Raw genomic sequence first — 14,074 nt, 5'->3', positions numbered from 1 at the left:
GAGGCTGATAGAGGGAGCATGTCTGGAAACACAGCAAAGGAGGATACTATGCAAGTATTCGGCACAGTGACGTTCGGAACACACTACATTTTCATCCAATTTGAATAGGGCTCATTATTATTCAGTTTATTTCATTTATCAAACAAAGCAGCTTTTTTTCCTCACTTTCTGTTAATGGAAGTTTATCAGCAGAGGACCCAGTCCACTGGTATCTGTTTGACGTGATTACACTAGTTGCTGTAGTTTTACGATGAAGCTGCTGCTAGGAGGCTATCTGAAAATGCTCAGTATGTTCAGACACCGCTGTTCTCAGTGCTCTGGAATGTTCCACTGACGTAACTGATTAAATGTGTGCTAAGACCTCCTCAAAAACAACAACAACGTAAAAAGAAAATAGAGTTGAAAAATATGTTTTACACATTCACTGATGATGTGATCAGTTATATTTTTGACACATTATGATAATCTTTTAGTACATTTGGTCAGCTGTACTCTGTACTAGTTGGTAACATGGTAAAAAGACATAATAAAACAGCCCTAAAAACAGTCAAATAGGGAAGACAAGGTGTATCACGTATAGTCAAACAATATATATATTATATTATATTTTAAACCTAAAAACATGTTTGAAGTGACAAAAAGATATGTACAGGGATTATCAACACTTGTAAACACCATCAGAAGTCAAAATATTAGCTAATCTGTAGCTGTAGTGCTACATACTACACTATCAATTTCAAGAAACAGATACATTTGGACTGTTATTTGCTTTTGAGCCTACTGAAAGTTTCTCCTAGTAATCAAAAGGCCTCATGCAAGAACCAACAGGTTTGTTCTTGAGCTACAGTAGCTCGTCGGTTGGATCGGCCCAAACGGGCCAGCCTTCACTCCCCACGTGCATTAATTAGCCTTGGCCCCCATGACCCTGTCTCCGGTTCACCACTTTTGTTAGGTACTGACCACTGCAGACAGGAACACCCCACAAGAGCTGCAGGTTTGGAGATGCTCTGACCCAGTCGTCTAGCCATCACAATGTGGCCCTTGTCAAAGTCGCTCAAATCCTCATGCTGCCCATTTTTCCTGCTTCTAACATCAACTTTGAGGACAAAATGTTCACTTGCTGCCTGATATATCCCACCCACTGACAGGAGCCATGATAACCAGATAATCAGTGTTATTCACTTCACCTGTCAGTGCTCATAATGTCATGACTGATCGGTGTACAATTTAATGCAAAATTCATAGTCAGTTCACCATATCATCATCATTTCTTGACAATTTAGCGAGGGGTTTATTTAAAGATTTTTTTCAGATTTTATTGCCATTTGGGTATGGCAACTGATCAGTTCAGTAGTTGCTGGAAAATTCTCAGCTGCTGAGTGTTTGGTGAATGCCAATATGGAAGTTTAGGATAAAAATATGAAAAGCATGAGGCCCAGCGTCTTCCACCTCTTAAATGATGGAGATCTATCCTGAACAAAGCCAGTCAGTGTGGAACTGTGTTCACAGTTAAACCCAGGCTCAACCAGCACAGCCGAGCCATGTGATGTGTATATGTTGAGATGGAAAGACTACTGAGAGAGAGAGAGAGAGAGAGAGAGAGAGAGAGAGAGAGAGAGAGAGAGAGAGAGAGAGAGAGAGAGAGGGGCAGGAGTCAGATGCCTGCAGCTTTCATGGGCCACCAATGATATATATCATGGAATATATGGACATGAATGAATGACTGGCTGAAGTATGAGAGTATTTAAAGTACAGGGTCACAGGTTTGGAGAGAAGAATTAAAACCAGGAGAGCAAGTAAGAATAAATGGAAAAACACAGACATAAGTCAGACAGGTGGAGGGTGAATTGACAAAGAATGAACAGGGTACAAAATGGAAACAGTCTCAGACAGACTTGATTATAAGGTGTGCAGTGAGCAGAGCACATCGGGACGAGAGCTGATAAATCATCGGTGGGTAACTCACGGCATGCTGCCAGACAGCTGCTTAACAGCCGTGCAGTCGTAGAAGGTGAAATCCCTTGCTGTGACGGTGACATCGCCAAAACGGAGAGACAGGGTGACTGTGACAAAGTCTGAGGAGAACAAAACACGGAGAGAAAGACAGCATGAACATCATGTTTCACCGGAGCACAGGGCAGAGCAAGCAGGCCTCTGAAAATATTTGGCCAGGCTTATAGCCTCTGATTCAGAGACAATGAGAAAAGGGATGAGTGCGATGTTTCTCAAAACAGCGAGAGGATGTGGAAGAAGGTTTGGTTTCAGACAGCCAAAACACAGAGACCTAATAGAACCCATGTGCACCCTGAATCTTCAGCACAGAGAGTGCAGACATAAACACAGCAGGGCACAATGCTCAACACTGTAAGGTTCCCCGTTTTAAAGCTAAAAGAGGCTACACTGCACGGGTACACTTGGTAAAAAATAATAGAATACTTAAAAGGTTATACAGATGAGATTTAAAACATTAGTACAGCAGCAATAAACTATTATATATATAAAGATATAGTGGAGTCATGGTGTCATAAAGAGAGCTCCATTATGACGCACAGACATTAGATCCATTGTTGTTATAAAAACATTGATCTGTAAAGCTTTATGGTTCCAGCTTGCTTCCAGAAATAACCACTAGCAGAACACTGAGTTTTTTGTTTTTTTTTAGTTTGTCGGGTTTTTGGCGTTTTTGACGCATTTCGCGGCCACCTTAGTTTCTCATGAAGTTTCAATCTGCAACTACACCGCTAGATGCCACTAAATCCTGGACCTTTAATTAGTGTCTGTGAGATCTGCCACCAAATCAAGAGTCAGTCCTTTGGACTTTTGGACAACCCAGAGTTAAAACTGAAGTTTTGTTAAACAGGCAGCAGTCAGGTGAGAATCTGATCTCCAACTTTAAAGCAACAATTGCCCTTACAGGCCTTCAGCTCTGTCTTTTATTAAGTGAGCGCTGGCACTAACCCTCTTTAAGCAAAGGTAAGCCACAGCTAGATCCTTAAATATAGCCTGTGTGTCCGTATCTCAGTAAACCCCCCAGGCTGATTCTGTGTGAGCCCGGCACCATGAGAACTGCAACAAGCTGCAAGTTTCAGGAATGCAGGCATGGGAACCAGTGAGTGTGAGTGTGAGTGTGAGTGTGAGAGAGAGAGAGAGAGAGAGAGAGAGAGAGAGAGAGAGAGAGAGAGAGAGAGAGAGAGACACACACATATAAATCATGTGAATGTTTGGGTGAGTGTTTGGGTGAGTGTGACCTCTGTACAGGCTTCAATTTTTATTTAGCCCCTTTAATCATTGCCACTGACTATAACCAACAAGTTGTGCTCAGGACACTAAACAATCACCCAAACCAATAAAACCAAAGCATTTATCAAAGCATAGATTCATTTGATGAAATACATTTTTGGAGAGTTGCATGCTTTATAATACAGATTACCCCCTGCTGTGTAAGCCGACTTAGAAAAAAATGGGTTGGGTTAGCCCAGATTCATGGACACAGGGATTGAACTGTATAGGTATATGCAAACACACACATACACAAATACACACAAAGATTAATCTCATTACAGGATGCAGCCAAATCCTCCAGTCAGAAAGTTGAAGAGTTCAAACCAGTAATTAAACTCCAGCTTCATCAGCTTTGCTCCAGGAACAATAGTCAGGTCTAGGGTGAAAACACACTCACCCTGTCCTGGGGGAACCATGGGTACTCGGCTGGGGTCAGGAGAATGGCAGGTGACGCCGCTCTCAGTGACAACGGCGGGACTGCGGCTGTCCTGGAAGAAGCAGGAGTAGGACTCGTCTTTCTCTAACACTGGAAGTCCTGGGACCGACAGAGACACCTGAGGAAAGACCCAACATTAACACTCATTCAAACTACTGGCAGATCACTTCAGACACAAGTCCATATTTCATTTCATTTTTATTTGTTCTGCTCATGATAATGCACCACTCCAGAAAAAATTTAAATAAAAGGCGATTCCCAATCAAAACACAACTTTATTTACACATTCCATGACCGAGGGAGAAGGAAAATCTCATTCTGCCTAACCCTTTCTCAAAACATAAATAAACATCAGAAACAGATGGTCAGTTACAGTGATTTAAAGCTCCAGTATGTAACATTTACAACACTGCTATCTAGCAGAATGGATACAAGATCACAGAATAATATATCAATAATACAATACAATATTTTCTTACACCCCCAAGGAGCTACAACACAGCTCAGTGTGGCCATTCATATCTGATGGAGTTTTCTTCAGCCTTTTTCCCACGCAATTTGACATCAGATGTGATCTCTGACAGCATATAGAATGGACAGAGCCGTTGTTTCCTGCTACGGACGAGTCTGAACTGCGCAGCACAACAGCAGTACGTCACCTCTGCTGGCCCCGACAAACTGTCATGGTGACGACCATAATGCCAAACTCGCGGCTTCAAAACTCCAGAAACAAATGTGTGATGTCACAATATGTTGACACTTGGATGCGACAGGTAGAGCAGAGGACAACCAACATCCAGCCACAGACTGGTAGAGCATGCAGAACATTGTGTAGAAGCAGAATAAGAGCACAGGCAGAGTTATCCACACCTGTTCTGTGTTCACAGCTGAGTGCAGTGAAGGTCATAATGACAGTAAGTGATTAAACTGTCTGAACACATAAATCTGATCGGCTCACTTGTAAAATGTCAATGTGGAATAATTTGATCTGAAAACTAAATTAGATTCCAACGCTGCGGGAACATGAATCACACTGCTCAAACTCCTTGACCATTTATTATATTTTGTTATTGTGGCTCCATTCAGGTGGTGTTTCTGCACTGCAGCTCCAACTTATCATCTGTCAGTCAAACAGTATGACCTCCACAGGGACGTGTTTCCTTGGGTTTTCTCGGGATGAAGTCTGTGTAAGTGTGTGTTTCCTGGATTGTGTGTTCAGCAGTGGTGGCAATCAGTGCTGTCAATCAAACTACTGCCACAAAAGCCAAAGATTATCACTTTATTATCTCATGAAAGAAAAGCAGTAAACTCTCACAACTGTGAAGCCTGAACTACAATGTTTTGCTTTTTACACATGAAAAATGATCAAATAAAAGTAATACATTTTAAAAATATTTGGCCATTATTTCTCTGTTGATGGATTTCGCCTTTACAGCAAAGTCTTAAGAGCAAAGTTAACAAAACGACGGCACTTTTAAGAGCTGATATTCCATCATTTCTGCAATGTTTAGTAAATATAATAGATTCAGCATGATTCAATGTAACTCTTGGTTTGGTACTTGATCCAATTCTGTGCGTAACCGGTGTCTCTCATAAGGGTAATGTTATTTGATTAGTCTATTTTATGTCAGCTATTTCAGTGGTCAGCATCAGTGCCTCTACAGTTATATGCTAGCAGGATGTACAGTGGCTGTCAGAAGCTGTGGCATTAACCATTCCATAGATTTGAAACTAGTCCTGGATCAGGTAGAAACGATTGATGTATCGGGCATTTCAAATGTATAGATATAACACCCCCCCTGCCCATTTTTTATCATTGTATTTTTTATTTTTATTTTGTGTTTGTACCTCTCTTCTCTTTTCTTACCCCATTTGTGTTCTTTGCGTGTTTATAAATCGGTTGTCATATCAACCATTGAATATGTGTTTTGAATTGTAAATATGTAATGGTGCAATAGGTTAGGCTTACCTGTGGTTTGTAGAAGTTAAACAGCTAATAAAATACTTTGAACAAAACAAACCTAACATTTAGCATATTCAGTTGGTCACACTATATTCACAGTTCCACATAAACACGTATTTAATCCCACCTGCTCTAATTTACACTCACCCACTTTATAAGACTTATACAGACATTTTAAAAGGACAACATGTTCTTGAGTCGTCCTCTCAGTGTGTCTACTGTATATATGTTTGTCTCTGCTGCTATCCACGGGCACCATCTTCCACACAGATGACTGATAGTGTGTTCTTCTACTGCACCAGGACATGACAGGACAGGGCTCTGATCACTATCTTCTCTTGACACTCTGACACTAAACTAACTCGCATATCCAACACACACACACACACACACACACACACACACACACACAGTACCAACAGCCAGCGTACAGTAAAGCTCCCAGCTCAGCTGATAAGGAATTGTGGGATGAGTTACCGCGAGGCGATATGTGGGCCTCAGCTTTGTGGTGTTTTGGTATGTGAGGTTATGTTATTGTTGGGGGCCATGGACACAGTACAAGCATCTGATCTGTGTATTCTGTATTGGATAAGATATTCTTGAGAAAAGCCTATAGGTGCTTGAAGTGGATGATTTTTTTCTTAATCTGCCGTCAACAGAAACCAAAAAAAGATGTGTTTCCCCATCCTGACTTTAATCCCTTCTAAGGACGTGTTCAGACTGGTAGATGTACATCAACAGTTTTGCTTTGTAACTGTTTTGCAGACTTACCGTCCTGCTCTCCTCCCTGCTGACGTTGGAAGGGTTGAGGTCCTGGATGGCCAGACACTGCTGCTCCATGTCAAAGCTCCAGAGCCACTGACCCGGCTGCTTTCCACGAGCACACGCGGACTGCAACACACATCTGCAGGGACAACACCAAGGCTGCCCGGTTACATCATGTACACAACCTTGTGAACCTATGTTGTTAACTAAAGTCAGGCTCTCCTGACTGTCAAAATCTATAAAATACACACATAAAGGTTATATGAGATATAGAACATTAATATATCAGCAAACAATTAGTATCTATGTAAAGATATAATGAAATCATGGTGTACTGGGCCGGCACTTATGGTCCATCTGCCTGTGTTGCTATGGCAGCCTCTCTGTGGTTTGTTTCCATAGCCAGTCTGCTCCGAGTGCAGCTGAGTAGAGCGACTGAAACTGCTGTTTGTATTATTGTGGTTCCATGTCAGTGAATTAAGGATTTATTTTGACCAAAACGGAAATGGTGATTATTGGAAAAGTGTAATAGACTGTTTAGGTGAGTTTTTTGGTTTTGTATCTGTCCACTTTGAATAAAGTTATAATGATATGTAAGGTGGAATGACTAGTTTCATCCATGGAGTCTAGTGGTGAGCGACAGTGATATTATGGTTGTTTCTGTATAACCAAAATGTCTATCTCTGTAGGGATCCTTTCCATAATGAATAACTGACTTAGAAGAACAACAACTTTTAGTGGACAGACTTTGACAGGTCTATTTGTCCCCAAGGATTAGCTAACATTATACAGCAGCCATCATAGCACGTAACTGTGAATTAAGAATTTGTTTTTATTTGTGTCTGTACACTTTGACAATGTAAACTTTTTACAATGTAACGATGATATGTGAGGTAACATTACTGATCTTGTCTATGGAGTCTGGTCTGATGTAGTGCCCATTGTTTTGGTCTGAGATGCTAGTGCCCTAGTGGCAAGTGAATTATGACTATGAAATTTACAACTCACACCATGAAAATAATCTTCAGTTCATACTGAAAATGCATAAATCACACTACGATTGTAAAACTACACACCGACTGGATTGTCAACATGTTTTTCTCAGTGGCTTAGAGGTGCTAACTATTTAATGTAGAACATGTGAAACAAGTTGGAAAAAAGATGAGAACAAGGAAAGACAAACATATTCCAAACAATAACACAGGACTGTTGTGAAGCTAGGAAGAATGGAAGAAAATGAAGGAAGGAGTGAAGATGGAAAGAGAGGAGCAGAGAGGAAAACCATCCAGGTGAGAAGGAAGAGGGAGGAGGAAGGCCAGGTGGTGAGGCAGAGCAGTGAGGAGAGGGGAGGAGACACAGATGGGATGGAAAGGTGGATTTCTTTCATCAGGCTCAAACAGAATCCCAGCAGACCACACTCACTCGTTTTTTAAGATGACTTGGCAAAACCACTAAACTAACAAGGTTGCCAGCAGTTTTCTTGTCCACTGATACATGCGTCAGCACTGTACTTTTTTTCCCAGTAAAAATTCTTTGAACAAGACCTGTGTGAGTCTAAGTGAAAACATTTCACAGCAACATGAGCAGCTCATTTATAATGTATTTTGCAATTTAAAGCAACAACAGAATAACAAGCAGTCAGTACTGCGTATAACAGGAGTAAGAGTACATTAAAGGTCCAGTGTGTAACATTTAGGAGGATCTATTGGCAGAAATGGAATATAATATTCATGGGCATGTTTTCCTTAGAGTGTATAATCACCTGAATATAAGAATCATTGTGTTTTCGTTACCTTAGAATGAGCTGTTTTTATCTACAAATGGGAGTGGGTCCTCTTCTACGGAGTCCACTATGTTGAACCACCATGTTTCTCTCAGAATGGACAGACCAAACACTGGCTCTAGATAGGGCTTTTTGCATTTTTCACAGGCCACCATAGTTTCTCTTACACACTTGGAAAGGGGGCAACATACAGTTGGTTGCAATCTGCAACTTCACCACTAAATCCTACACACTGGTCCTTTAAATGTGAATTAAACAAAACATTTCCCTTTCCCTTTTCAAAAAGAAAATAAAACATCCTTCCTCTCACTAGAACTAGCATTAGCATACGTGGTATGAGAACAACAAATGAGCTATTTTTTTCTTAGATTAAGTAGTAAATTCAGTTCAGTTTCAGACACTGTTTATCAAATGCTTGATTAGGACATATCCAGGACTGGAGATTATCTCACCTTCCCTCCAGGACACACCAGCCACAGTAGGGGTCGTGGGCCAGCACACAGGAGAGGCAGTCTGTGTGCTGCTGGCATTCAGCCACCGGCCTTTTCTGCAGCTGGAACCAGGACAACACAATCATGTTCAGTCGTGCAAATCATGCACACTAAGCTCCCAGAAATCTGATTAAACAGAATAGGTGGCCCACATATTCCAGTGGACAATGCAAAATGAAAATATGGTCATTAGAATAATCCTAACTACTGTCTGAATTACTGGAAGAGAGAATTGGAGCAGAAAACAAGAGTCTAAGTGATTCCTATTTAGCTTTTTTACCGCAACACAGGAAGGACGCGTCTAGAAATAAAAGACTAAAATGAGGCTACAAGAGTGCAATTACTGTATGTTGTGTCTCTGTGTGTGCATATACCATGTTATAAGTCATGATGAAGAGATGTTCTTCTTTCTGGTCCAGTATCAGGTCTGAACTGATAGCTGCGTTCTGCTGAATGGAGGTGATGGCGTACTCCTCCACCTCGCCGTTTGGTCCAAGGAACACCTGAGGAAATGTACACATACACATGAATGTTGTGATTATGTAAGACTGTCCTTCTGTTAAGCTTCATTTTAAATGAGAACATAAAAATAGGCAGTTTAATTATTTTTCCTTCTTGAAATCTTCATAACACTGTTATGGCATATCTCATATTGTGCATGTGGTCATGAACTATCAAAACGGGGACCCATTCACAAAAACACTGCTACATAGAGCTACTACAGGTCAGAAACTCAGGTCCTGAAAGTGCCATAATGGGATCATATTAGCTACTGAGCATGCATGTCAACAGATCTGTCTCCATGAGCGCTGAGCTAACTCCATACACTGATGAAGACCATGTGATGTGGTGGAAAGCTTCAACAAAAAGCTAATAAGTGGATGTCAAGTTGAGTTGAAGAAGTAGTTCAACAGAACTCTAAAAGAGAACTCCACAGACTTTGCACTGCACTCCTAAACACTGTCCGATTCACGACGGATAGTTTATTTTAAAAAAGGGGGCAGCAGAACCACAGATCTTTTCTTCCTTGTAAAAACCTGTTATCTACACTACCCAGAATTAAACTCAGCCACTGACAGTTCATTCTGAGATTAGCATGTGTTTATGCTAGTAGCCGTTAATGTAGCCTCAAGCCACTAAACTCAAGCAGAGATGAGGAACAGACTACAGAGGTCTGGTAAGATCATGTCTTCTAACTGCATGCGGTTCCAGAGCTGCAGGTTGCCTACCCCTGCCACAGGATGATGAGTCAAAGGTTTGACAGCATGAGGAGACACATCCAGATAGTTAGTGCCAACACACAGTTTAAATGCTCTGACATACAACCACAAAAGATAGCATCAAAATGAAGTGGAAAAAGAAATATGTCCAGATTTCCAATCTTGCACCACAGGATGGTGAGACAAAGATGAGTCTGACAGCATGAAGAGACAATTCCAGATAGTCGGTGCCAACACACAACCTAACAACATTAGTTGTAGGTGTCTGTGAGCAGTCCTACATTGTGCAGGATGTTAAAAGTCTAGAGGTGCTGTAATGTGAGTTAATACCAAATGGCAGCCTGACCAACAGCTCCACATCAGCCGTTTGAGGCTATATCCAGGAGCATGAACTTCAACTCCATTCCATCTCACGTCATTATTCCACTGTAAGGGGAACTCTGCCGGAACAAGGACAGCAATCATTCTAATGGGAAAATCCAGCACAGGTCAGGTGGAAGTGTGGATTCCCCAATCTGGCCTGTGATGTGCCAGGGCGTCTCCGTAAAGCTAATCCCATTTTCCAGGTATGTGGAGGATTTGAGGTCAGCTATGCAGTGTCACTCTTTGATCCCACAGATCCTCAAAGACACACTGGCCAGGCTGTTATACCTGTCTGTCCAGACTACAATAACTTCCTGAAAGTACACAAAAGAAGGGGAAACAGACAATTGACTAAATGACATCGCTTTCTTCAAACAAGTAAAAGAAGAGCAGAAGGGATGCACATCAGGGGCAGGACAAAATGTTAGCAAATTGGAAAAACAAATAACTCAATATATGTCCGATAAAATAGAAGACAAATACAGATGTGAAAGGAGGAGTAGGGAATGTAAGAGTGAAAGTTAATCTGGAAGCTCTGAGTAACAGCCATTGCATGCTTGCGGCACAAAACCCCTCTTTCTTCCAGCATTACGCACTGAACTGACCTCAACAAAACAAACATTTAGAGATGGAATCCTCACTGGTCAGCATCTAAGTCTTCATGCAACAGTTTATGAGACTGGTGAGGTTTCACCAATTAGACTTCCCTGAAAGTCACACTGGCTCCTGTGTCTTGAACACCAGCTTAACTTCATTTAGCTCCCTTGTTATTCCCAGTAGCTGCAATTAGCTAATCACAGCACACCATGTTTATCTGCCAGGGGCCTGAGGTCACCAACGGTGGGAGGGGGTTGACGTATCGCAATCAAAACATAAGATTACATTTTCTTATGTAAATATACACAACAGACAAGGAAATTCAAGGTAATATGAAATGATCATTTTGTATTGCTCACCCTTCCTTCAGGCAAAACACGTTTAAAGTACCATATCGCTCGTAGAAATATCTGAAAAATAACTTCATACCAGAAACTACTGAATGACAGCCAAAATTTACTTATAGGTCCAGTGTGTAACATTTAGGAGGATCTACGGTCAGAAATGGAAAGGCCCTATCTACAGCCAGTGTTTGGTTTGTCCGTTCTGGGCTACTGTAGAAACAGGGCGGTTCAACATGGCTCATTCTAAGATGACGAAAAGACAATGATTCTTATTTTCAGGTGATTTTACACTAATGAGAACATACCTATGAATATTATATTCTATTTCTGACAATAAACGACATCCCTGAAAGACCTAATGAAAACCAGAGGAGTGGAGGCTGTTACAGCAGCACATTAATACTTGTGTTTTGGAATCACATATTCAGCTCTTACAATCATAAATGGCTGTAATTTGTCCACATACTTTTGGCCATATAGTTTATTTCATGTAATATCAGCGGAGCTTTGGAACGCTGATACAGCAGGCATATAAAGACAAAGAATAAGAAGCAAAGTCTGCTCGCCAATCGAGGAACTACTGGACGGGCAGGCAGGAAGCGCCATGATTTATTGTGAGAACAGACATAAACTCTAATCTAAAGAGGAGAACTGCTTTAATCAGCTGGGAAAGAATCTGCTGAGTGTGTGAAGTGATCGAACAACAACAAGCAAAGAGCCCATTTCAAACTAAAACACAGACAGTATCAAACAATGTTAAGTATTTCAGCACAGTTCACAGCAGAGGTAAATAAATTATTCTGACTCATGTGCCCTCATGCCTCATAACTAGAAAATAGTTTTCTGCTTAAACTTAATAGATGAACTCAGACAACAATTAAAAAGTTTAAAGTATTTAATGTGCATAGTCGCTGCTCCATTACCCGGTGTTTAGGGTGGACAGGCAGGAATAGACCTTTTAATTGATCTACTGCACGGGACTGTGTGAGCGATCCAGCAGGAAATGACACAAGACCAAACTGCACTTTGCCTTCTGTCTGTACATACCTTATAAAAGATGTCAACATAGGCATACTTGAATAAACATTTATTACCCCTGCCAAGGAGATTATGTTTTGGGTGCCATTTGTGGGCTTTGTGTCTGTCAGCAGAAATAAGGAAGAACTACTGGTGGAAGAGTGTGGCATGGGCCAAGAAAGAAACCATTACATATTGGAGCCAATCTCAATCACGGGGCAGATACATGAATTATTTCTTTATTGTTGTAATTAAAGCTGCAGTAGGTAATTTCCCCAAAAAAATGTTTTTCTCATATTTGCTGAAACTTTCATTATATCCTGACAGTAGAACATGAGACAGATAATATGTGGAAAAATCAGGTTCCTCTGGCTCCTCCTAGTGCTCCTAATGGTATTTACAAGAATCCACCGGGCCTGAACCAAAACAACCAATCAGAGCTGCGAAAGATGATGATTGTGGAGTCTCATTCCCAGGTTGTCAAATACGGTTTGGAACCCTGGGAATGACGCTCAACAATCAACTACAGTCAAGCCACCAACCGGGGTGGTGGGGTCTTTACACGTTCCTTGGCTCGGATTGGTTGTTTTCATCAAGGCCTGGTGGATTCCTGCAAATGCCATTAGAGGCGCTAAAATGAGCCAGAGGAACCTGTTTTTTCCAGTTTGTCTGTCTTATGTACTATTGTCAGGAAATAGTGAAAGCTTTAGCCAATACAGCAACAAATAAAATAATAATAAATATATTTTTTTATAAATGTTACCTACTGTAGGGTTAGGTGCAGTGACTAAACATACAACAAAACGCAACAGCCACCTCAAACATCACTGTAAACAAATGCAGCACATGTTAGAAAGTAATACAGGATGTGATTTTTCCAGATTAGTCCGGAATTCCATATTTTTTGCACGAACTTGTTGTAATTAAAGTGTGAATACAGATTTGTGTATCATAGAAGACTAGACTGTTGGCCTTGGCGGAGGTCCGTGCTTTCTGAGTGACTGTCTAGTTAAATATATTTTCAAATAAAACAACAAAACTCCCAGTTTACCAATTTAACATAATTTTTTATATCACTATGAGTATGACAGCCACTAGAGGGCATAGGCTTACTGTAAATGAATGAATAAGTGTAAAAAAACAGAGGAACAACTTTGTTATCATATTTTCTCTGGATCTTGGGGCTTATTTGTGTCTGAAAGTCGGTCTTTTACACACAGAGTACATCAGATGAACAGTTAAGGGTGCTAGCGAAGTTTAAATTTAAATGTTCATTGTTGTTGGTTGCAGTGAGGAGGACAGACTGACAATGTGTCCATTAATGAGAGTGACATTGACTCTGACACTGTCTGCTGTTATGACCGATATCTCTACATAATTCTGAATGAATGTCTCTGTTGGGTAGTGAATGTGTCTGCCAGCCAGCGATGACAGTGCACAAGCTCCGTTATCTTGGTCACCGTGTGCGGCTCAGGGTTTAGCTGGCTCTGTGTGACGTAACTGTGCAGAAATATGTTAATGGCTGTCATTGTGCTACTTCTGGTTGTGCAGGGGGCCTCAACCACAAGCCACCATTGAGAAAAGTAGAATGGCACAAAGGGCCGACTGTGCAGAGGAGAGCTCACGATCTGTAAACTCCTGATATGAAGGGGCCCCTGCAACCTCCCTGCTCCACTGACCCTCTTGCTTAATCCAGTGTTTCATGTTATCAATAATCTCAATAGATATATAGAATAAATACCCTATTCTTGTGATCAACAAGCCGAACCTGGTCCTAAACAGCTTTTATGTTTCCCAACAAACACGTGTTCTT

The 14,074-nt window shown here is 41.1% G+C and overlaps 1 protein-coding gene across 2 annotated transcripts in view; it reads right to left on the bottom strand.

Annotated features, from left to right (window-relative positions):
* plxnb1b (plexin b1b) overlaps positions 1-14,074 on the bottom strand; it is a 108,926-nt gene that overhangs the window by 22,454 nt on the left and 72,398 nt on the right. For both annotated transcript variants that reach the window (XM_051414891.1, XM_051414892.1), the window contains exons 7-11: positions 9,095-9,223; positions 8,682-8,782; positions 6,453-6,585; positions 3,680-3,836; positions 1,967-2,075 (exon numbers count right to left, since the gene is read on the bottom strand). In XM_051414891.1, the coding sequence (XP_051270851.1) occupies positions 1,967-2,075; positions 3,680-3,836; positions 6,453-6,585; positions 8,682-8,782; positions 9,095-9,223 (629 nt within the window). The remainder of the gene's footprint in view (positions 1-1,966; positions 2,076-3,679; positions 3,837-6,452; positions 6,586-8,681; positions 8,783-9,094; positions 9,224-14,074) is intronic.

The sequence above is a fragment of the Dicentrarchus labrax genome, unplaced genomic scaffold (assembly GCF_905237075.1).
Source record: "Dicentrarchus labrax unplaced genomic scaffold, dlabrax2021, whole genome shotgun sequence".
NCBI classification, from domain to species: Eukaryota; Metazoa; Chordata; class Actinopteri; family Moronidae; genus Dicentrarchus; species Dicentrarchus labrax.
Note: the sequence above shows the minus strand (reverse complement) of the source record. Positions and strands in the feature narration are given on the sequence as shown.